This window comes from Ptiloglossa arizonensis, chromosome 5, assembly GCF_051014685.1.
Source record: "Ptiloglossa arizonensis isolate GNS036 chromosome 5, iyPtiAriz1_principal, whole genome shotgun sequence".
Classification (NCBI taxonomy): Eukaryota; Metazoa; Arthropoda; class Insecta; order Hymenoptera; family Colletidae; genus Ptiloglossa; species Ptiloglossa arizonensis.
Genome location: NC_135052.1, coordinates 27,884,270 through 27,910,129, shown reverse-complemented (window position 1 = coordinate 27,910,129; position 25,860 = coordinate 27,884,270). Strand labels below are relative to the sequence as shown.

The following is a 25,860-nucleotide window of genomic DNA, read 5'->3' as shown; positions in this document are numbered from 1 at the left end:
TCTAGTGGTTCTCATCAATCTGAGCTGGAGCAATGACCTAATCTGATAAAATTGTGTACATCTATCGTAATACTATATAAATAGTTTTGTACATATATATATTACATATACATTTAATACAATCGGTAATTTTAGTTTAGATTTTTTAAAAATGATGTACACATTATTATTATTATTATTATTATTATTATTATTATTATTATTATTATTATTATTATGCATCTTTATTGTGCAAATATAAATTTATATCGTCATATATGGAATAACATGCAAAGACTGCTTTTAAACCTAACCTTAAAATTCTTCAAAAACACAAATACAAATACGGGTTAGTTTGGACTCGTATTTTCTTTTATTTCAAAAAAGAATGTAATCGATAATCTTGTTAATTGTTGTAGCTACTTTTGTTTCTCATATTTGAACGATACGTCATTTGAGTCATTTGTAACCCTTTCCCACTTTCCCTTAATCTCTCTGCTTATTCACTAATGGGGACGGGAAAGTTTTATTCAGCTTGCGTTTAATTTTCGACCGAGCGACCCTGTCCTCAACTGCTTGACGATTTCCGTCTTCGCGCAACACGGGAATCCCTGATTCTCAGGGCCGTCTTTAAGAACGAATACAGACAAGCAGTTGCTTAAACTAGGTTTCAATAAAAGCGGGTCTGCCGTAAATTTTTTATCTCTTTAACAGAACATGTTCGATCTAGGTGTCAACTGCAAAGAAAAAAGGCGTTACGAAAATTAAATATTGGTATGCGCGACTACGTACATCACGAGTATTCTATATCGTTATGGGAAAAGTATGAGAAAGGCTGGGAGAAATCTACAGAAGAATGCGGAATTACTTCAAACGATTCAACACTCGTAGACACATCGAGTACAGCCAATGTAACCAAACGTTCTGTATTACGTAGGAAAGTGTTACATAGCACCTGAATCTATCTCGCTAGACTCACTCTCTCGCATCTCTATCCTTGCTAGATGATTGGCAATAATTGATTTTGTACTCGTAACGGTTTCGTGTTCTATCGCGCTCAAGTTGCGTAAATCTAGCGACATTGGGTACAACGAAACTACCGGAACACTCGATTATCGACAGAAATTTGAATCGCGTCTATCACCAACGTATATTCGTGATCGTACGATGAAAGTAAATCGAACGAAAATTCCTTCCACGTCGCTTTAGCACGCGAATGTGTGAAAGTATGGAATCGGAAGGGCGAAGAACGCGGGGAGGTACGTCAGTGGTACGACGAGCTGCGGCGAAAGTTGGCGGAGACGGCCGATCGCGTACGCGGGACCGTGGCCGCGGAGGCAGAGCAAAACGCTTTAAAAATTCAACGAGTATGCTTGATTTGTCATTCGATCGTTTCGATCGGCATCGTCGCGGAGACAGTGCGTGTTTCGCGAGCACGTTGAACGTCACGCGGTCGTGATTCTCGATCAACGAGCGGAGACGAAGCACGTGTGAACACGCGTCGTAAATATAACAAATACGCAACCGGTGGCATCTTGTGATCGTGTCAAAGTTTGTTGTGTCAAGTGCTGTGCAAGTTTCATAATTATAGGGTTAACCGAGGCGTGAAAAAAAAAGGAAAAATAGAGAAACTTTTCGCGTTGAAAGAAAATACTTGAAAGTTTTGCCCGACCTGGAGCAATCCAACCGAAAATAAGTTCCAGCACGATAATGAAAATATTTTCGTCACGTTTACCGTTCGTTTCATAAACCGCGGAATTTCGTGCAACGTGACGAGACTGCGCAACTATTTGCAATGGAATGCGCGGCGACAACTCGCCGCGAACGGTTGCCTGTCACGATGAGCAACGGTCCACGGCAATAGGCTGACTGCATTTTATCGAACGCGATTCTTGCGGTATTCAAGATCGACTATTATCGAGTTTCGTCATAATTGAACCAGAACTCATTCGTGCGACGATTCTCGATATTTTCACAATAACGAGAACATCGTGTGTCAAACATTGCGACGATCGCACCGATTGTGACATTTTGCTGACGGCAGAGAAAGAACACTCGCCAAATATGCGAGCTCGATCGACAGTGTACGCTGAATACAGTGTACATGAAACATCCGACGATCGCGGTTGTTTGATTGCACTGATCGAATTGTATTATAGATAGTAATGATTTTTCTCCTCGTTCTGCTAAATAATCTTCGCGAAGCTCGATCGAAATTCGTTAACCCTAAATGTGTCCGAATCTCGCGGTAGCGTGTGACTAAACTTGACGCGTATATATATATATATATATATGTATGTATTAACTGTCCGATAACGGAGCGCGTTTCTGCCGTTATCGTTAATTCAGCAAAACCAGAGTCCTTATACATATATATAGTTCGAATTCTTCTTGTATAGATAGAACGAGACGAGACGAGACGAACCGATTCGCGATGCATCACTTTTTCGTGCGGTCGTCGAAACACCGACTTGCGAGTGAAAGAATATACGGTGCGCATGCGTGACGTGTCTGGCGATGTTCGCGTTGAAATCAAAATTCCTTTGGACTGCTGAATAGTTAGAATTCGCGGGGAACGAGTCTTCGAGTGAAAAGTATTAGCGAGAAGAGGGAAAGAATGAGTCTCTCACCGATTGCCAATAGAAGTTTCCTTCATGGGGATCGTAAGTCGTTTACGACCTCTGACAAAATTGTCTACGCCACACTCGACAGTTTGGCTCTGAAAAGGGCGAGATTACCTCTGCAATTGCTACCTGTTGATGGCAACAAATTGGTTGCTGAAAAGATGAACAAATCGAAGAAGAAAGAGAACGTTTCGACGGAAATGACCACGAGAAGATACAGCTCGAAGGTTTGCGTTAAATTAACTTTTATTCGCGTGAACAATTTCCTCGTTTCACTTTTCGGTAAAAGTAACAAATTTTTTTTAACCAGCGTACACCGCCGGTTCCTAAGTCATTGAATACCTGCTTATCCATCTTGGAAAGTACGTTAATTAAAACACAATTATCTACAGCGATTTTATTAAATTATTTCGTTACATTTACCCGTTTCAAAGTTTTCCTTTTTTCTCCTGCTGCTTTTGTTTTTAAATTTCACATTTCATCGCTCGGTTTCTTTTTCATTGACACAATTCTTCTTCTTCTTCTTGTTTCTGTTTTCCATTATTACGTAAATACTTATATTTGTGATATTCTCCTTTTTGTATTGTTCGCACTCTTCCTAAAGTAACTTTTTTCGACAAATTTTTCCTCTCTCGGTTCGTGCATAATACAATTGTAGTGAAAAACAATAATTCGATGCTAATTCAGCATCGATGGCTACAATCATTTACATATGTATTCCGTAATTTTCAATCGATTGGATCGCTTGATGTAAAGAATTAATAATCATTGGTTTCTTTTCAAAATTTCCATCATCATAATGTCGATACGTTCTTTTTTTCGCATTCGCAAGTATCCGTGGTCTCTTGACCGATTTTATCGGCGTGAAAAGCAAACAAGGAATAAAATTTGGTCGATTATTCGTGTAAACTTCCCTGATAAAAATAATAAACACTTTAGACGCACGGCTAAAAATAATCGACCTTTTAGAACGAATAAGGTAAAAGTGGTAGCAACAATCAAGGAATTTGTATAAAAATTAAAGTAAACGATAATATAGTTAGAAACGAATCTAACGTTTTTTTTTTTTACAATTTTTAATTCCTACAAATTAAAAGTCTATTTTATATCCAACTTATTAAAAATATTAAAATTTGCACAGATATTGTTTTCGATCGATAATTGTGCACAAATGAATGAAAATATTCGAAACACTGATAGTCTAATAATTATATTCGCACGATATGCCACGTTATCGTTTATTTTTATTTTTGCATTAAGTTACATTAATATTTCTCCTAAAGAGATTGAAAGAAAATATTTATCACACTAATCGTTTACACACTATATCACACTAAAGTTTATTCGCGTAACAAAAATTGCATTCCTACGTTGCATTCCAGTATCGACGATATCTTGAGCGAAAGAAATTTAACATTTTTTTTTTTGCTGCATAATTTCATCGTACCAGTTTTTCTACGACTTTCTACGCCTTTTCTTCGTTCTTACATCATGTTCGATCATAATTTTCAACCGTGTCGCTGCCACTCGTAACCGACACACTCCATGAATTCTTAGTTTACACTTTAAGGTTACTTTCGTTGACTCGAATTACGGTGCATCTGGCATATAATTCTAAATCGCGTAAGCATGCGAACAAACGAGCCAAACGATACTAATTGCCATAGCTGAAGCTTATTAGTTTACAATCGTCAGTGGTCAAATTCGATTAAAATCAAAGACACGCGAACAGTTAACCGCCTGGACTTAGGGTCACCATTTTCGGATCATAGGAAAAGAGTACACAATACACTTTAAAATGACAAAAATGACAATTTTTTTCCGGGATTGAAATTTTGAAATCGTCACCGTTTTTGTTTATTTCGATCAATAAATAAACTCTGCTGACGATCTCAAACGAGACCAATAAAGTTACACACACGAGATCGAATTTTAATAACTAACAAAACTTGAGATATTTATCACATTTTTAAGACGATTTTAATTTTGGTTTTTTTTTTTTTTTTTTGTACGTTTATTGTATGTCGTTTTATTTTCTCGAGAATATTATCGATGGACTGATGAGATTTTCCCGATGAAAACGAGTCTAAACACGACACGTTCACGTGTTGTTTAGATGTACGTAATTGAACAATTTTAATAATGCATAATGATAAATAGTGTGGCTGTGTTTGAACTAATTTTCATCGGGAAAATCTCGTCAATCCATCGATAATATTCTCAGAAAGATATTTCGTTTGCCCTCCTGTTTGAAATGCGAGATAAAATTCAGAAACCACCCAATTTAAAAAAAAAAATGGCGGGTTAGGTCTATTGTACGCGATGATTTCAGAAACTAACAAGAATGTACGTAATATTGAATGGGATAGTTAAATATCGTAATCAGAGTGATAAAATTTTGTTTCTTGAATAAAACGGCGCAAATATTATATACACTTTGTAGGTAAATTGATTCTTGTCGTTATTTTGTAAATAATAGTATCGAGGTACGATTATCGAGTATGGAATACTTTACAAGATATTTCATATTTTATTTATTTATTTTATTTTTACTTATTCGAACAAACGGGAATATCTTATTGATTAAAATAGTATAATTCATTTACTATTTGCGATATAAAATAATTTATAGAAGCAATAATGGAATTTTTAAAAGAAGCAGAAGGTGACGAGAAAAAATTAGAGCCTGTTTACCAATAATATAAGTCCTTATGGTTAAAAAATTACTTTATTCTAATATGTTTTCAAACATTCAAGCATTACAATCTAAACATTTTTTAGTAATATTCGAATCACAATATTGGAACGACAATATTCGAATTTTTGTATTCGAATAACGATATTGAAATGTTGATGTTCGAACAGTCGAATGTTCGAAATTTATTCGTAGCATTCGAATACCTATCATATATTCGAATATTAAATTATTTGAATACTAAATTGTTCGAATGCCTATAAAATATTCGGATATTAAATTATTCGAATACTTATCAAATATTCGAATACCTATAAAATATTCGAATGCTAAATTATTCGAATACTTATCAAATATTCTAAAATTGAATTGTTAGAATGCCTATAAAATATTCGAATATTAAATTATTCCAATGCTCCCAGTCCCAACCTTTCTCGATCCTGACAAAAATTCTCGAGAAGAAATTTTCGAGTATCTCGTGTACCCCTATCGATTAGCTCTCTCTTTGTTTTTCTGCCACAGCACCGTTCACAGTAATTTCTCGATCTCTCGTCTATACGTGATTTGCGTTCAGATGCATCCGAAGGTCGTCAGCCGATATTCCCCCCCACCCGACTAGAACGCAGACTGCGCGAGTGGCGGGACTGCGTTTGAAACAGTTACGTTTTCCATCGCATTCCGCGAAACGATTTTCTACAAAACCGTTAAGAATGCCTTCGGGCACGAAACTCGCGCGAGCAAAACATACATCGAACTAGCGCGTAAAAATTAATGGATTACGCCATTGACGGACCGAAAAAAGATAGTGTTTAGAAATTCCTTCCGAAGACGATTACCTGAAACCACACCTACTGCACCACGAATCTGTCAAATTCGATTAATAAATTTTAATTTATATAAAAATTAAGACACTTTACCGTAAACAAGGAGGTCTCGTCGAGTTCGATTTTTCTTTCGAAAAATAGACTGACATCCAACGTTTGATAAATTAAAAATCAGAAAATTAGAAAAAAAAGCAGATCGTAGACCTCCCATATTTTTTAATTTCACACGATTAGACGTTTCTTCCGTCAAACGATCATACTTTGTTTTTCGTTGCTCTGCGTAATCGAACGTAACTTTCTCACGACTTAAAATATGATAAATTTTTCTAAACGTCCTGTTGGGTGATAGGTTAGGTAAAAATTACCTACCCGTGTTCGAAAACGTTTTCTAAAAATCTACCTCATTTTCCATTTAGATCGACGCGACGCCCGTTCCTTCGAGACAGCACGTGGGACACTCGTTGGTAACCCAGATGCCTAACCGCGAGGAAAAACAGTCGGGGATAGCCGAAGAGGTATCGGAGACGATTGTGGTGCAGCAGGTGCGAAGAAAAATCGCCTCCCCCCAACGCGTTGATAACAGCATCGATAACGTTGCAATAAACGTCGAGAAGGATCAGATTTCAAATAATTCTTCGAACGAGGAAAACGTTCTGTCGTTCGAGACAAAGGAGATCGACGAAGTTCGCCACCCTGATCGAGCCGAAACACCTTCTCTGTCCGACGATTACGAGAAAATAGAGCTGGTGGCCTGCTTCGAGACAATACGCGCGAACGTTCGAGAAGAAACGCTCGAGGTGCGCGAGGAGAATGTCGAGGACGAGATGGCTCTGTACAGGGAGAGTATATTTTTAAAATCGAAGTCAGCGATCGATTTGACGAGGAACGGGTCCGAAACGGGACTGGACACGGTGGAAGGATTTCCCGTGGGAAAGTCCACCGTCGAGTTGAGTGTCCTCGACAAGGACATCGCTCTCGGTAAAAAGAAGAAACGATTCGCGAAAAATGTGTTGCACTTCGTGCCCGATTACCTCGTGAAGGGCCCGAAAGGTACCAGGAAGAAGAAGAAGAGCAACCTGAGCGCGTCTCTGACCTCCTTGAAACCGAGATCGGTGGAGACGAAAAGTGAAATGAGTTTACGGCCCGAGTACAAATCGAGGAACGTCACAAGGGGCGAGCTCAAGTGTTTGAAGATCTCCACGCCGTCCAATTTCGTTCACGTGGCGTCCGCCACCAATCCGAGTCTGGTCTTGAACAAAACCGCGGTTGGATTCGGTGTGGAGCAGGTTGTAATTACGCACGAGGAAAAGTGTGCCACGCTACCTCTTCTCGTCGCGAGAACCGTGGATACGACCACCGAGCAACGATCGACCGTAAACGAGAAAATACACGACGCATCGATACTCGGTAAACCATTGTTGGAATTTATTGAAATTATTCGATCGATTTTCGTCCCATCGGTACATTTATCTTTGAAATTCGAGAACAATTCGAGCTGGTGATCTTCCAACGGTTTTCTTGGAAGAAAGTCTCGATCGTTTTGTTTTTGTCGAGTGGCAATGATAAATTGACGATATTAATGGTAATATTGATCCAGAATCCAGCGATACTGCATCAGGAATGCCGGTTTGCTCGAAAGCGGGGTGAACTCGTTCTCCGGCCGAGATACTATATACCGTTCGTGGAAGAAAGTGAATCGAACAGATCGAGAACGAGCGAGACAGAGCAAGGCAGATTTTGATCTTTTATCGATTATTTTTAATTGTACCGTTGCTCAAATTGTTTCTCAAATATGTACGATTACGCGTTGTTGAGAATAGTCGGAACGAGGTCGTGGTTGGACTTAGTTTCATCGGGAAAACCTTGCCAATCGGATGAAAGAAAATTAAACGAATAAAAAGTTCAATTTTTTTCTTTTGGAACAATTTTAATTTGTATCGGTGATAAAAAATATTAAATATTGCATTAAAAATATAAATTAAGAATTGAAAGTAAAAATATTAAATTGAGGTAAAAGTATTAAAAATTGTCAGTTAAAAGCGGAAACAGTGCATGTACATCTTACTAAAATGATATCGATGATTGTCACTGGATCGGTCCCGTCGCTTGTCGAAACAAACACGATTCTTTTATCATCTCGTGAAATCGCTATGTACAGTGTCCGCTATAGAATTTAAAGGAAACTGGCTATCGTGATTTATAAACTATTAACATTTTATTGTTTTTGTCATATACGATTAGAGCCTCTAGTCTTCCCTAAGGAGCTTAAATCGCTTCCTTTCAATATTTATATTAACGAACTAACTTTCACTCGTAGCAAGTTTCTTTTATATACGGATGTGCTTCAGATATAACGCGTGTCCCACATATTTCGTTGCAAACTTGTTTGTAAAACTGTTTCGTGAACAAAAATGATAAGTTCCGGCGACTCTGTGTATTCTTCGATCGAGAATTTGATATTTTCAATATGAGTATAAAAATAAATTATTACGAAAGTGTGCAATTTGTACACTATAATTTTTCCATGTTGGAAAACATAGCTTGTATCGACAGATAATGGGAACATCACTTATCACTTATCGCTGTATTTTTGCACTGTATCGCACAGTTTCTAAGTAAAATCGTTATCGATTACGACATCTTTCATACGTTTGTTACAACATTTTAACAAAGTATTTTTTTACTTTTGGCCGCAGAACGTGTTAGGAAAATTTCGTACGAATACCTGTGGGACACTGTGTATAAGACTATTGAATATGCTCGTAAATTGTAATCCAATCTTTACGCGTTCAAATAGTGGTGTATAGGTTAGAAAATGAGATTAAATCTTTTTAAATACGGTTTTACGAGGTCGTCTTGCGATAATTTCTTGTTTATTTCTATGTACTTGATAATTATGCATCGGCAGAAGTCAATGAAATGGTTGACCTTAGAGTTTTTATCGTATCTACTTTAAAATTTATCATGTTACTACGTAACATTGTTACTAACAAACTAAGGTCTATAAAACAACTTTTATCGTTATTAAAAAATTAACTGCCACGTTTCAATTAACTCAAACAATTTAGTAAACAATTGAAACCATACACAGCACTTGAAATAATAAAGAGTAAAAAACATGTGGAGAATTTAATATTTATAACAGTCATTTTTTAATATATTTTCGTAACTGGCTTTAGATATGTATACATTTGAACAGTGGAAGAAGAAAAACTGTTGCATTTTTTAGATCGATTACTGAACAAAATTTAACCGAGAAGTAATTAAATTACTAGTTGAAACGTTGAGTAGACTTTACTCGGTTATTATATTGCTCTTGTATATAAAGTAACGTTGAAAAAAGTACAATGTATATTTTTAAAATTTTGTCGATTACACTTGAACATTGAATATGCCAAATACGATAATATTGATCACAAAATAACAATTGACTTTTTAAGATCGTTAATTAAGTGCTTATTATTTTTTACATAATGTTTACAAGGGAAGAACCTGTCTTCTCATTTTCTCGTGTTTTTTGTAGGCATAAAACATTACTTTTAGACATTAGATAATTGTAAAAATACAAATAGTTAAAATTACGCTGTATACTGTAAATATTTTATCTGTTTTGTCGAAATGAAACACGGGAATTAGGTTTCTGCAATACATCGTCGAATACGAGGGTTAGGTTCCTGCAGAACATAGTCAGATACGAGAATTACCGGTAACGGTATCGATTCCTTCTTTGGCTCTATACAATCTCTCAAGAGTACGTTGTATATGGTATTCTGATATTAGGATCGCTTGGTAATGTACAGAGTGTCCTTTTTTATCTCGATACAGTGGAATGTTTTTCTCGAAGAACCAAAGGTATCAAAAAGTTCGGTATTGAGGGTAACATTATGCAATACAAACCATTTTTCCATCTTTTTTCATACCAAGTAACATCCGTTGGAACATTTTTTTTAATACCATCGATTACACGAAATATTCCAGTCTTGAGATAAAGGAGACATCCTGTACATATACCTAACCTCTTATGTACTTCTTTAAAGTATTCCGTTTATTTTTTATATTGTTACAAGTTTCTGTGGAAAATTGTGCTTCGATTGATCGATCGTCGAAATAAATACATAAATTCCAGGTAAAGGGCCCGACGACGCGAATTTCAGACGCGAATTCCTGCGCGAACTGCGCGAACGATCGGCAAAAACATTGGAGCGAAGCCAGCAGGTGAAAACGAGCGAAAATCAGGCTGGCGCGCGCCAAGGGAAAATATACGAGCCGCGGTACGAACAGACTCTGCAATCGCCGCGTGCCAACTCGAGTTTTCTATGGAGCAGCCAAACGAAGCACCATTTACAGAATACGCGACACGAGGTCCCGCGATCCACGCCAAGCGATAGTGTCGAGGACGCTTATGGACAAGAATACGACGACGTTGGACCGTTGAAGTTTTTTAATCAGGTGACGTATACGCATACCACCTGTCTAATAAGTTCCCGAACTAATTTTTTAGACAAGTACTAGAGACTAATGAACATTCGAGTAGTACGATTATCTCGACATTTGAATATTCGAATATCAAATGAAAATAAAGACTGAAAGGGAAAGATGAAATTAGGAACAAGGAAAAATTGCACTTTTTAATATATTTACATACGTGTGTGCGGACATTACTAATAGATAAAATTGTGTGTAAACGGTTGAGTGGATTTCGATGAAATCTTATATTTATATTCGTATCTTCAAATCCAATTAGTTTGCGAGCAAAATCGGATCATGAATAACAATGTTAACCACCTTGTAGTTTTTCGGTCTTCTTACATACAGGATGTCCCGTGCAATGGGGAGAGGTTATATCTTTAAAGTGCTTGTAGGGAGAAAAAAATGAATTCATTTTACATAAAAGCGTTAAATTCCTCTATTTCTTTTGATAAAGAAAAATTTAACGAAATTATTATTATCGTACCTCGAATGTTCGTCTAAGAGAGATTGCTTACTTGTTGAAAGAAGAGTAAAATGTCTTATATAGCGAATATTTCAACGCTCGCTAGTTCTCGAATTTTATCTGAAACTGTAGGTAGCATAGCGTTACAAGTGCTTTGTTCGTCCTTGGCAACCGATCGTTTTACTTACTCAGTTATTGCACGGTTTACAAATCAGGAAGACGATGTCTACGACGACGTGGGCTCGCCGATGGCACGTGTCGACATAGACTGCACCTGTGAAGCGACATCCAGGGATTCCGAGAGCATCTACGATGACGTCATGGCTCCGTGCGACGCGACACGCGGTCCAGTCGGTCATTTTAAGCAGCACGATCGCTCGCTCGCTGTGGATAACGAGCGCGAGTCTAAGAGCACGATCAGGGTCTGTAACAGTGAGATTCGTGGTGACGAATCGAGCCAAGACGAGGACCATTATCTGTTCGTTACCAACACATATTCTAGCGTGGACGATGAGGATATTGATGAAATGCAAGATGACGAGCAGGGTGTATACGACGATGTTGGTTTACCCAGCGAGGAAAAAGTCAACAGTCTGTATGCAGGCTCTACGACTGGCTCGGTCGTCGGCAAGGAATCCGAGTGGGAGGATTTGGAAGATCCAACGATCCGCCACTCCTGCATCGCGAGGAAAAACAACTTATCGTAAGTTTGATCAAAAATTCGATCGATTCAATAATAATGCAACATCAGACACCAACGATCTGTTTTAACCTATTTGCACCATACAAGAGAATGAAAAGTATGTCCTTATCGCTAAATTTTTTTATGAAAAATATTTTATTAAATTTTTTTTTATTAAATTTACAAAGCAGGAGTGTATCAAAAACGATACAGATATAAGTACTGTATTCTTACAATTTTTTATACTTTTTCTACAGAACTTCGAAGGCACGCGTATGCTCGCAACGAAATATACAATGAGTTTCGGGTTTGGAACTTCCAATAAAATAGTTTGCAAAAATGAATCGGTTTTTTGACCAGGTTTCGACACACACTGACTTTCAATTTTAGAGTTCTTTGATCGAATTTATAGCAGCGAACTAACGATATTATCAGTTGCCATCTGGTGACGAGTATACTAAACAAAAAATTTTGCCTAATCTTCAAATCAGGACGCAATCAATTATCGCACCCTATCGTCAAAATATGATACGATAATCACTTTTTCTTTGTTTCTTTAGTGGAAGAAATACGGAAATGCAGGTCGTTCCAAATAAAAAGAAGGTTGGTCAAAGATGGTCACGAAAGGTGAGGCGGCAACGATCCAGGGCATCCAGGAAGAGCTGGAAATCGTTAACCAAACCGACCCGTGACTCAACACACTACGGTGAGTTATTATTACATGTCATTGTAAGGTAATAAGTAATTGTAGAATGACTCAGCATGTATAATAGGAACATCGTACTTAAATATTAATTACGTTGGGGAAATGACCTATGATATGGACTACTTAAAATTTTGTTTTCAAATATTTAAATCACCGAAGTGTTCAAATAAATATCTGCCAAATATTTGGCCAATGTAATTGAATATTATATAATTAAGTATTCGAATATATTTGTTATAAGTCTTCTTATACAAATAGAGAAACCAGCAACTCATCCGTATATATATTGAATATCTTCTAGTAGATTTTGTTTTTATTTAGCAATACGAAGACAAAATATGTAATAGTATTCCAACGTAAAAATCGTAATTTTATTATTATTATAAAGTTAAAATGAGAATTCATTCGTAATTAATATTTTCGTTAATTAATGGACAGAGGTATTCTTGTTAAAGTAATGTCCTTCCGATTGACAATTTTTACCTCGGATTCAAGTAACGGAATCGTCCCCACCATTGGCTATGTTTATTCCAGCATTAGCAACCCAACAATCGCACGGCCTACATATACGAGTGTACAAGATATTTCGTAGTAAGTTATCTCGTAGATAACTAATTAAAAAAAATAGGTGTAAAATATGTTTCATAATTTTGAGAGGAGATCCAGTGGCATTATTAATTTTTTAATGCGTGGTGTTTTCAAGGTCGTTCTGAAATCAAATGTTTTTTAGTCGTAAACCTATATTTTTTATTTCGAAATCCTATTTTACAGAAAAATATGCATAACTTTTATGGGGAACATTTTATTGGTAAAACCTCTACTATAAAATTCTTGGTAATTAATCGTGATAAATTGGCTTGCAATATTGTTAAAGGTTCTAGAGGTTCGTCCGAAAATGATGGTGTTTTAGCGATAAGTATTGTAATTTGTTTGTAATTTCATTTAGCAAGTCTCGAAAATCCTGAACAACCACACACTAAATCAACCATACTGTCGTGTACATAAATTCTTCATAACTTCATAGTTTATTCCTTTTATCGAGTATACCTCCCGCAAGTTTATCTGTGAGCTTACAGAATGATTATTTTCTAGAAGGATTATTATCTGAACAAAAAATGAGTGGCAATGAAGGTGTGAAATATAATGCCATTAATTACATTATGAAACTTATAAGGTTTCTTATAACTTTCCCATCGCACAACGGATATATGACTATGCTTTCATGATTCCCTATGATGTACGGATACATATTTTGCGGCAATTTTACGTTTCCGATGAGTTTCAAAATTAACCATTTTCTACCATTGTCCTTTACCCAGACTTCAGTGCGCGATTACACGCGCATCGACAAATGTTTCCGCCCGGTTAGCCTGTTCCTTTTTACTGTGGGAGAATTAATGAATAAAACTGCAGCGTCCGACGACTGTACGTTTTCTCACCACCCGGAACAATTCATTTGTCGCGACCGACGCGACGTAACTAACTGTAAGTAGTATAACGCTTTCTTTCACGAGACAAGTGTGCGCGAACAACAGCACAACGGCGACACCTGTGACGCGAAAGTGTGCATCTTCAAAGTGTATGACAAGCTCGTGATACGAAGGACGCGTAGTGGAATTCCAACGAGTGTCGTTTACCACTAAGAATTCGCGTTATATAGTAAATCACAACTATCTGTGTCAGAAGAAGCTGTAGAAAACACGGATAATAATTTAAAACGTAATCTAAGAACCACGTATAACTTAAGAGCATTTCGCACGTTTGCTCTTGTTTAACACGTGTGTTCTTTCAACTATTGGACGGTCCCTTTTGACGTCTCGGCAACGTTCAATATTGTTCGGATGCCCTTGCAGACATTATACTTAACACGAATAACACAAATTGACACGTCATTGAACGCTTAAACGAAATTTTACGAGAAGGTCGTGTATTGACGAAAGTCCTGCAACTTCCACTTGCACACGTGCGCTTGTTCTGTCGCGTCAATTATCACGGAACTAAAATGTTTGAAAAAATATTTTGCCATTTCGCTCCAGGCGCCGTGCGTACATGCAGAAAAAATATCGCGTTCGAACGATAAATGTAGGCGGTCTAATTGATTGGACGCAGCGGTTTGTACCTTTAAACGAATCGAGTGTCAAGGCCGTGTGAGATCGCGACACAACAAAGCGCCTACTCTCCATCGGTTCCAACTTCCGTTGCATTCGTACGTGAGCAGACTTTACACGAGGCACGCTCCGTTAATATCGACAACAGAAACACGGTTCTAAACATCCAGGCGGCGGTGTTAGAAGACAAAACGGTTCGTCGGCCCGTCGATGAACGGGCGATTTCGCTAAAAAAGAAACAGACTTTGTTCTTCTCGGGATCAACGTCGTGGAACAGCTCGCGCAACGCATTGTACCGTGGTATCGTCGAAGTGATCGCATAGTCGCGTATCCCTGGTAAAAGTTACCCACTCGTCGCGCGTGTTTCACGTCGGATGAGACGTGCATACAGTGGGCGAGCATATGTATAGTACATAAACACTAGTACTTACTTCCTACTGTTTGATTGAAATTATATATGTATCTCTAAACGTGTGATAATTATTTATATAACATCATAGAGTGGAACATTTTAAAATCTTTCAATTATCGGTGTAGTTTCACAGATTTTTGTTTCAATTATAATATGTAATATGAATTTAGAAATGATGAACATTTTGAATGAGAACATAATGGCCAACATGTACTTCGCATAATTTAATTGAAATTATTTTTAATTAAAAACGCTATATTATTATATAATATTACACGTTTATTTAACGAAGAATCTTATATATGTAACAATATGTGGAAAAATGATATTAAACTAAAAATCGTTTGTCTATGAAAGTCATACAAAAATTTGTATATTTAATCATTTGTTTATACTTTTTGTTTGTTAAACATCACACAAATTTATTTTTAATGCATATAAAATAGAAAATCGAAAGAAGTAAATCACAATATGAAATTACAAGTTCGTACTTAAATAATGATAAATCTGAAAAGAAAATTCTATAAAATATTAAGTTTATATTTTGATGCAACTATCGTTTAAATTGCTGAAATGCATGTGATGCACTTTCAAATGATTGTTGCGAACTTTCTTTATGCGTATCGTTTTTTTTCAAATTTTGCATTTTATATCGTGTTCTGTAATTGTAATAACGAAGATGAGATCTTTCTTTAATTATATATGTATTTCGTTTAACCCGATATTTGACCAGCAGAAAATACGATTTTATTTTCTTTGGTCGGGTAGCGAAAACGTTTACACACCACTAGTAGAGCGTATTCGATGGACACCGAATGCGTAAGCGAGAGTGATGAACGATTTTCTATGTGCGATGATTGTACGTATTATAGAAGCACTTGGGCCGCGTAATCGCCAGGATTTTCCCGGTGATTTTCCAACTTAGCCGATACGATTTTCCTGCGATGAGCAACGTGTACAAATTTTCTGCCGCAACGCGATCCTTCGTTTCCCAATCCCGACGCAACAACTGGAGGTGGACACGAGTGCCGAGTATTTTGCAAACGCACAATGAAGGACAGTCGGTTAAGATTTCTGGACGATCGCCGAATACGACGGAGTATTGGGAGTAGGCGATGATTCTCGACACGCGTGAAAATACATACTTTATCGACGAGTTCAGGCTGGAAACCGGACCCGAACAGATTGCCGCGAGGTGAAAGCGCGTATTGCGCTGCCTCAGTGTCAGTCACGGCCGAGCCGTTGGTCGCGTCGTACGAATATACGGGTACGAGGAACAAGAACAATATCGAGAAGGAGAACGAGACGAGTTCCGCGCGATCTTTCGCTCGCCGCGCCGTGAATCGCTGTCTTTTTTTACTTTCGAACGTCGCTTCGCTAACATTTTTTTCCCCACCACTCGATACATTTGAAATTCATTAAGTAGTGTTTTTACACGAGACTCATTTGTCTCGAGTCGAAATGTCGTGGAAATGAGACAGACCTTGAAAACTTTCCGACGACCGAATACACAAGGTAAGTTGCACGGTTTGTTTTTTACGATATTTTGTACGCAAGCTTGCCCAGACTAAAGCCCGTAGCGATCGAAGAACGAAACAACGATACAAAATTTCCAGTATAGTGAATCTCAACGAAACTCAATTATTATGAATGAAATTAGTGGTCGTGACGCTCGAATGCCTTTTGTAATTGTTCGTTCCAATGCATGCGAGGTTAACACGTTTATACGGACACGCCAGAAACAAACGAAGACAAAAACGCGTTCCATGTAGGGTAGGACCTTGATTATCCGGCGTAAACAGTGTTTTCAATTTGATTATCCGTGGTCTTGTAACTTTAAACGTTGAGTACCGAACAGCACGATCACTCTCGTTTAGCAAAATAATTCGTCCTTGAAAATGTTAAAACCGTAGAAAATTTGCTCAATCTTTTTTATGCGACGATAATATAAATGAAAAAATTAATAGTAAATAGTTTGACAAAAATATCGAATAGATAATCTTTTAATTACGGTCATCTTACTTTTGTAATCGAGGTTCTAAAATATCTAGAAACCGTTTCGAACAGAGAAAAGAAATTGACGTGATTCACGAGCGAAACGATTTCGCTTTCTTCGTTCGCTCGATGCGCCATAGCTGGTTCCACCTGCCTCTTTCCCTTCGTTCCCCCGATCCAGGGTTAGCCTTCAGCTCTTCGGCAAATGCCGAGCAACATAGATGTATTCACACACACGGCATACACTACGTGTGCGCCTATACACACGCGCGTGCATGCACTCCTACGCACAAATAAATCGTTAAAAATCGACAACGTAACGCTTTGACCGTGATGAATGATTTCAAGTGGCTGTGAGCCTTGGTAGCGGATCGGTATTACTCGTTGGTTGCACCGGGAGAATCGAAGAATGGACCGGAGAAGAATCCAACAATCAGACCGCGCAGGAACACTCCCAAAGGACACAGGGTCTCGTACAGATGAGGGTCATCGACCTAAACGAAGACGTGGACACGCAGGAGACGTCGTGCTATGTTTACGAAGGTCTTTGCAAGATTATAGGAGATTTTGTTAATTAAAATTCCATGCATGCGTACATTGCCGGTCGAAAGTGTGAAATCGCTCGCCGAATTTCTACTGATACCGAATGTCTGCCAATAGGGATTCCATTAATTCAGGATTAGAGTTTTATTCATTTTGTATTTTATTATACGAGAAATATCTTTACAAATTTTACCTTCAGAAATTGATTGGTTAAGTTTGTCTGAAATTTTCTACCGCTACGAGTGACACAATGTTTTTATCCCTTAGGTACTGAGTCGGTAAAATTTCTTTTCTTTTCAACAATGTTAAACATTGTAACAAATACACAACAGTCCTAAGAAATGCGTCACAAATGACGTTCGTCGCCAAAAGGTTAAGCTATACAGGGTGAGTCATGCAATTTGATCGCACAGAATCTCTCTTACACTGTAGTACTCGACTGTATACGAAGATCATGCCATGGTAAATGCGAAAGAATTGTTCCCACGGTTGTTTTTTTTAGCAAACCTTCAATTCGAGCAACCGACGCGACGGTCCGAACGGTAGGATCGAATTTCATTCGCTAATGAAAATAAAAATGTTCACATTTCAACTCGTATCTTGGTGAAAACATTATCGACGAATTGTTAAGGTTTGTCCGTCGAAAATAAATCCAAACACGACCTTACTCGGACTATTTTCAATTACGTACAATTTTTCAGAACCGAATAGAAACAAAAACGTAGTTTGATCACGATCGTATTTAGACTTGTTTTAATAAAAAGAATCTCACCTGTCGTGTGTTAATACTCTCGTAAAGATAAAATTAGAAATATACAAGTTTTTAATTTTTATTAGCGCCTGTTGCGCTCACCCGTAATGTATCTCGCTCGCTCTCCTCGTTGGACGGTTCACGCGTGGCTGGGCGCGAGATAAAGAAGGTCGATTCCTGGAACGAATTCACGATCAACCCCGACCACGTGCGAATGGTCCCGATTTTTCGCATACAGTCGGACGCTACCGTAGTTGACAATAGGAGAAAGTGGTACACAGGGAGAAATTGATCTATTTAATAATGCTTAACTTTCCATGACGTTACTTTTCTCATAAGTGCAACGATGCACCGGCGAAATGCAACCGCATTGTTTTTGGGAGAAATTCGAGCGTTGCTCAGTCCGCGTTGCGATTCCAATCTTTCGGTCGTTAGTATATGTACATATATTTGGCGTACTTGCGTAAGAACAACGTTGAGTTTTTATCGATGTGTTGTCTCTCGCGATAGTGACTGTATCTATAGAATAAATAAAACGGTGAATAAATCTTACGATTTGCCTTGTAAAACGCGTTAAAGCGAATCATTTTCCCACTTTTCCGAGGAATGCGAAACTTTCGCTACAGTTTATAGCCGATGGAACAAATCTCAATTTCGAGAGGTGTGTAGAACGAAACTCCTGTTGGACGCTAGCCGTTAAATGGATTTTTCTCGTTCGTTCGTTTGGGGACGCTCAGGCCCTATGCACGTTCACTGTCAGTGACCCATATATGGTCACAGAAGTTCCGACTTGAGCGTTTCGTCACCCGTATACGAACCATAGCAGTTTCGACTCGGGCGTCCCGTGACCCATATACAGGTCACGTTCTTCCTCGTTGTTATCGCAAATGGAACAATCGCCCGATGCCTAGATAGCGAACGTGTTAAAGTTCTACTGTCTCTTGGCAAATATTTGTTCCACCGACTGTGCAGGGTGTTGGGTAACTGGTGATACAATACGAAAGTGAATTGAAAATATGAAATAAAATTGATCTTGCGTCGAAACGAATTCGAAAAATAGATAAGACTATACCTTATCGGTGTTTAAGTAGAAATAAGTGGAAATAACAAGTTTGATAACGATACAAAATTTGATTCTACATTTTCGATCGATTCTCTCGCATTTGTATTATCAATCACCGAGTACCCTACATACGTGCACCCGATCGACTCACTCGTTCACGATTTTGCAGACAATGCATCCGACGACACCACCTACGAGAGTCTACGCTCGTACCAGTCGGATGAGTTCAGCTCGGGCCTGGAGTCCGACTGGGAAACGGAGACTATAGACGCAAGGGATCAAAATGTGACGAGTGTCGGTGAGAGCAAGCTCCCCATCGAAATTACAAATCCTTGCTTGTTAGAAGCACCAACGAGACCGAATCCTCCACCGCCGCGCGAAGCTAGTCTGACTCAAACGTTGGGGAGGAGGATGAAGATGCTTCGTAGGACCTGGAGCATCACTAAAGGTAGCCTGAGCCGTATGCGTAGGAGGACGTCGGTCGACGACGATCACACGTGCGAGGAGATCAAAGAGTCCTGCAACGATCATCCCAGTATTGACGGTGGGAGGTATTTCGGGTTCGCGAGACATTTTAAGAAAAGCGTCACAGGCTTCTCGACGTTCTATTTGAACGGTTACACCACGAACGGTAGCAACGACTCGACGAGGCCGGGCGACGATCGTACGAACAAGGAAGAGCCGATCTACAGTAACAGGAAAGTTGGTAAGTGCCATTACGAAACTGGCGAACCCACATTGCGTTTCATTTTCCATTTGAACGTTTTCTAAAATCGTGTAATTTCAGATCACTACAGCGTACTCGCCGATCAGGAGCCTCTCTATCAGTTTTACGCGGCCGCAGCTGCCAGAGGAGTGTTCGACTCCAATTCCGATGGTTACGAGCAGGTAACGTAACCAATCCTTGTGGACAGAACCGAAACGTTCTATTTACGTTGATTGAGTAACCAGGTTAACCTATACACAACCTTACCATACATTGGATGTTAAGCGATTATTTTTATTTTATGTATTCCTCGAGCTCTTAATTTTCTCTTTTTATAACATACCGAATGTGGTTTTAAACAATTACTTAAACTTTATTCGTACAATGTTATCCGCACAATTTACACTGTATAACTTTTTTATTAAATTTCCGTACATAATTTCTCTAATTACATATGCTTTAAGCATAATTAACTTAAAAAATTGTAAAGTACGCTTCAAATTGTAAGCATAAATTTTTCCTTCCAAAACATCAATCGACATAAAATTGTCCAAAGGGATCTGAAACAGGTTTGCGATATTTTTACAAAAAATACAAAATATATTTTACAAAAAATATTTTTACAAAAACGCAGTTAACTATTAGAAGAAATACACTTGTCTTGTGCGTACAAGATTTTTTTTTTTTTTACAAGTACCTGTTTTCTATTATCCCGCAAAAGCGCGTTAAATTCGTAAAGGGGGCCAAGTTGGGTTTTTCCTCTGCAAGAAATTGAAGTGGTCGGGAAGTTTCACAATGTGAAAAGTAAAGTAAACGTTTGTTACAGGTCGAGGACGTGGTCCCGTCGCAGTCTACGACGGATTTGGCAAAACCGGGGCACAGGACCCTGTGGTGTCAGACACCGCAGGTCATAACCAGCGGTCTTTTACGTAAGCGAATCATATTGTTGCACAAAATTCCTTGCGTTAAAAATTTAACATTTAAACGTTTCCGTTTCGTTCCGCCGTAGAACGCTTGAGCACAGAGGAGAGGAAGATTCAGGAAGCAAAGTTCGAGATTTTGACTTCGGAGGCCTCGTACTTGAATTCTCTTCGTGTTCTGGAGAACGAGTTTCTCGGCGAGTTCTCGATCAACGAAACGTTGACCTCCGTCGAAAAGGACAAACTATTCGGTGGCATACCGGGTGTGCTGCACGCGTCGGAACAATTTCTGACCGAGCTGGAAACCTTATGGCGGCAGGATCCGATGCTGCACGGGCTGCCCGACGTGTTGCTCAACTACGCTGACAAATTCCTGGATATTTATGTATCGTATTGTTCGAATCAAGTCAGTATAGACACGACTCTCAAAGATTTAAGGTAGGTAGGGTCGATCCTCGAAACTATGAGACAGGGATGGCAAACCTACTGCATGCAAGATACCTGAACATTTTTATCAATACAAATATACAGAGTGTCTGAAGATAAGCTTCGAAATAACGATAAGATTACTAATTTTACTAGCTGACAATTTCTTGGGGGTTGTTTCAAAATTAACTATATTTCCTTCAACGACATTTTGTTAAATAAAGGAAGAAGAATTCAACGATACTTGACGCAATATTGTTCAAAAGTTCCTTCCTATTAGTACTAATTTCGAACGTTATTGTGTAATATAATAGTTTGTTCAATAAGTTTTGTCGTTCGATAAAACTTATTGAACAACCTAGTATATGGTCAAGTTTTTTCTTTTTTTATAGAAGGAAATATTAAGAAAAATGTTACTCAAAGATTCGCCATCCCTGCATTAAGGGATATATATATATACATATATACCAGAGAATTATTTTTTCTTTCATCGTTGATTAAGACACGCTGAATTAATCCTAGAACGCGAAAGGGCATGAAGTTCTTAGAAACGGTTTCGCAAATAGAAGCACGTCCCACTTGCCAAAGTTTGTCTCTGCATTCATTTTTAATGTTACCGATGCAGCGAATAACGAGGTAAGATCGATTCAAGTTTCACATGGACGTGGATTAGAAAAGTCGAATAAGAAAGTATAGAAAAGAAATTTTGTTCAGGCTTCCGTTACTGGCCGATGCAGTTGTCTCTAGATTGCCTATCGAGCATCCGGACAGACGCAACTGGGAGACAGTGTTGTCGAGTTTAAGTTACGTCGTTGCTGAATGCAACGAGGGTGCACGTGCTGCAGCGACCGAAGTGGAAATGGAATGTTTAGCCAGGTAGCGGTAAAGATATCTCTTGTAAAATTTTTCACGCGGCATTCGACGTACACGTTTCAAGCGATGAATGCTTCTTGTTTAACAGGAAATTGGAATACTCGGTGAAAATTACTCCGATTATATTGAAGGATAAACATTTGGTGAAAAGTGGGTCAGTTGTACAATTATTGACGAAGGCAGATGCTGAATACAAGCTCACTTTCGGGAAAAAATTTAATAAAACACCACTGTATCTTTTACTACTGACGGATTACCTTCTAGTCGCAAAATATAAGCCCAAGTATGAATACTCAGAACAGCACCGTTTTCTTTCTCTACGCTAATTTCCGCTTTAAAGTAAAAAAAAAAAAAAAAAAAAACACCACCAATTTGTACAAAAGTGGAGTAGATAGTAGTCTTTATTTCGAACCGAAGCTCAGGTGGTCTGAGCGTACGGAAGAGAATAGCAGCGCGTATCGTTGTGTTAATTATTAATTAGAAATCAAAACTTGTGTATTTTTCATTATATCTTCGTGAAAGAAAACCAATGGATTGTTGAGATTTTCCCGACGAAAATTAGTATAAACACGACCGGATTTGTTTCGTTTTAAATATAATTAAAAATAGTCGGAATAAGGTTATGTTTTTTGAAGGAATTTCCAAAAATGGATTGAGAAAACCTCATCGATCCATTGATAACGCGGTTGTGAAAACTGATGAGTGATCCCGTTGCTTGAATCCGAAATAAGAATTGTTGTTACTTGAAAGCGGGAATTATTGTATTACAATAAGCATATTGTTCTCTATAGCACACATTTCTTCTGTTTGATACCCTAGTACTCACAACGAAACATATGCCGTAATAGATACTTGTAAAAGGAGCCTGATCGCTCTAGAATCAGTTCCCGAAGATTCGCCGTTTGCCGGACGTAACGCAATGTTACTGACTCTATTAGAAAATTATTCTGGTCGACAAGTGGAATACATTTTAACCTGTGAAAGCAACACCGAAAGACAGAGATGGTTAGAAGCTGTTTCACCCTCAAAACAAGGTTTAGTAGGCGAGACTCTTTACGAAGTATGGGACTGTCCCCAAGTAGTGGCTCTGTACTGTTACTCTCCAAACCAACCAGACGAATTATCTTTGCATCCAGGTGAGCGTTAATATTCGCGAAAATGTCCCGAATCGAAGATTAACGCAAGAAGTATTTTTCAGGGGATGTCATAAATGTGCTTCGAAAAATGTCGGATGGTTGGTTCCATGGTGAAAAATTATTGGACGGGGAACAAGGCTGGTTCCCTGGGAATTATACGAAAGAGGTCGCTTCGGAACATGTTCGCGCAAGAAATCTTAAACAAAGACACCGTCTCCTCGCGTTAAGCGGCAGTATATTACAACGAAAAGCAAAACAACAATCTGCCAATTATTAAAAAATTAAATTATGAATTATCAATTTAAATAATATAATTTCGAATAAAACTCTTAACGGAACTTTACATTTCTCTAATGATTATTATCCCTTATTACAGGCTTCTACAGTAGCGCTCTTTATCGCGGCTTGGATTGAATAAAATTACAAACATACATAACAAAAGTACTTCATTATTTATTATTCTGGTATAAATACAATATAAACTTCTCTAATCAATTCATCGATCCATAAATATAATTCGTATGTATGTATAAAAATGCTGATAATTGAAAAAATCGGTGACAATGTTTTGACACTTTAAGCATTAAAAGGAATGTTTCATTTGTGTAAATATGAAACTAAATACAGTCTTATAATGATGCTTTTGCAGCTTCTCGTGAAAAGGAGTATTATGCTGTTGTCAAGAATATGGTTGACTTTAAGCTAAGGAAAAAATATAATATTCTGGAAGTAAGTTTACTATGCTTTTAGGTTGGAAGCATAGCTACCTTATCACAATAAATGTAGCAAAATTCCTTTACAGTGCGTGTTACTTTTAACATGACACGATTTATTAAGAGTCTTTTCATATGCCTACTCTGGAATATTTAGACGGTTTCACCTCAAAAAGTTTTCTCACAAAATATACCTGTATAGTTGTTGTTATCATTATGACAATTATTTGCATTAAAGACCATGTTTGAACGTAAAAGTTATTATTCATCAACAAACTTAAATCTCGTGCTTCCCTACTTCTACTTAAATGCTGACTCTGGATCATTTTGTTAATGTTCTTTTCCACGTGCATTATCCCACTCTACAATTGAAACAAACAATGTAAAATGTTTTGTGTACCAATTAAAAATAGAAAATTGACGTACCGTAAAATTTTCAACGGAAACATTCAATGCCTTTATCTCCCTCGCATATTTATCCCATTCGTCGTATCTACAAAGAGTAACTTGCCAATTAAAATTCCATGAACTAAGGCCACAATACACATTTTGAAAGAATTACCTGATTAAAGTGATGTATAAATTAACTAATTTCGAACTATATTTGGAAAAGTGATTATCTATACAAATGCTGAAGTAACCAGCATTCTTTACAACATCTTGGTAATCCGAATTAGAAAGCCATTGATACGGAACCACTAATACACCATCTGGGTTTCTCACTACAAAGCCAGCTTTTCCATCACCACCACGTATTACCTGCATGTATAAATATTCCTTAACATATTCTTTTGTTTCATACAAAAAAAATATGGTAAACGTACAAGTTCTTTGAAAATCTATATACAAAACCGTATGGTAAAACATTTTTTCTAATCATCATAAATACATTTAAATTATCAAAGAAAATGCTTCCAAATGCTCGCTGATCGAGTACAAATTCCTAACTTAAATAAATAAATAAACAAATAAGCAATGGTGTTTTTGACAAAGTAATTGCCGTAAAAATAGTCGTGTACCTGTAAATTTACGTAGAAAGTAACGCCAGTATTAACATATTGAAAGTAACAATCTTCTTTCCCGGCTTCAACGTGGAATTTGTAATCTAAAGCCACCGCAGGTAAGGATTCGTACCAGGCATGAGGCATGCTAGTATTTGCGAAGCTAAAAAGCACCCCGAAAACCAGACATCGTATAAAATTAGACATTGTATGCGTTTAATCAAACAGATCATTACAACGATCCACCCATTCGGTAATCGCTTTCACGACGACTGACAGACAAGTTTGTTTCGACGTGCTCCTCCTACCGCTACCATGATCTTCAGTGTTTCTCAACTGGATTTAATCGATTTTGTAATGAAGAATTGTATCAAACTCTATCGATAATTATTAATTTATTGTAGTCGTAATAAAAATGTTAGATATTGATATAACATACTGATATAAGACGTATTTTTTGTTTCGCGAATTCTAAGTATTATTGCATTACTTATTTGTATCAACAAAGTTTCAACGAAGTTGAAATTATTATTGTTTATCATCAGATTGTATGTTACGATTTTTAACTTATTATCATTGTCTTATAAAATTTTAATGTCATAGCTAAATTTACAAGTTAGGGAGAAAATGATTGATTATGTCTAACAAACGTTGTTTTTCTTAATAATCTATTAAATTCGACTATTTATCGTGCAACAAAGTGTTAAGTAACCAATGCTACACAATGAAGACTGATAGTAGACATTTATTGAATCAATACAAATATGTAT

The 25,860-nt window shown here is 37.6% G+C and overlaps 3 protein-coding genes and 1 long non-coding RNA gene across 5 annotated transcripts; 2 read left to right on the top strand and 2 right to left on the bottom strand.

Moving 5' to 3' along the window:
- Positions 1 to 1,351: 1,351 nt before the first annotated feature.
- Exn (Ephexin) lies at positions 1,352 to 23,714 on the top strand. 2 transcript variants are annotated; one of them, XM_076311013.1, is made up of 14 exons: positions 1,354 to 2,830; positions 6,539 to 7,529; positions 10,249 to 10,571; positions 11,271 to 11,758; positions 12,298 to 12,443; positions 19,485 to 20,021; positions 20,103 to 20,203; positions 20,848 to 20,950; positions 21,031 to 21,379; positions 21,890 to 22,003; positions 22,082 to 22,243; positions 22,329 to 22,523; positions 23,060 to 23,376; positions 23,439 to 23,714. In XM_076311013.1, exons 1-14 carry the CDS (start codon positions 2,597 to 2,599, stop codon positions 23,651 to 23,653), a joined length of 4,275 nt encoding a protein of 1,424 aa, XP_076167128.1. In that variant the 5' UTR covers positions 1,354 to 2,596; the 3' UTR covers positions 23,654 to 23,714. The 2 variants fall into 2 exon arrangements, with proteins under 2 accessions (XP_076167129.1, XP_076167128.1); XM_076311014.1 differs by lacking the exon at positions 23,439 to 23,714 and having other exon boundaries at positions 1,352 to 2,830; positions 23,089 to 23,227.
- Positions 9,707 to 11,720, bottom strand: LOC143146588 (uncharacterized). The gene is made up of 3 exons (XR_012991999.1): positions 11,547 to 11,720; positions 11,244 to 11,479; positions 9,707 to 11,181 (listed from the first exon to the last, which is right to left on the bottom strand). It is a non-coding gene; the product is annotated as an uncharacterized LOC143146588 (long non-coding RNA).
- LOC143146586 (uncharacterized) lies at positions 15,666 to 18,804 on the top strand. The gene is made up of 3 exons (XM_076311017.1): positions 15,666 to 16,478; positions 17,307 to 17,501; positions 17,769 to 18,804. The coding sequence occupies exons 1-3, from the start codon at positions 16,436 to 16,438 to the stop codon at positions 17,837 to 17,839; spliced, it is 309 nt and encodes a 102-aa protein (XP_076167132.1). The 5' UTR covers positions 15,666 to 16,435; the 3' UTR covers positions 17,840 to 18,804.
- Positions 23,715 to 23,811: 97 nt separating the features above from the next.
- On the bottom strand, positions 23,812 to 25,735 carry LOC143146585 (transmembrane emp24 domain-containing protein 5). The gene is made up of 4 exons (XM_076311015.1): positions 25,109 to 25,735; positions 24,652 to 24,848; positions 24,516 to 24,582; positions 23,812 to 24,451 (listed from the first exon to the last, which is right to left on the bottom strand). Exons 1-4 carry the CDS (start codon positions 25,295 to 25,297, stop codon positions 24,221 to 24,223), a joined length of 684 nt encoding a protein of 227 aa, XP_076167130.1. The 5' UTR covers positions 25,298 to 25,735; the 3' UTR covers positions 23,812 to 24,220.
- Positions 25,736 to 25,860: the final 125 nt, after the last annotated feature.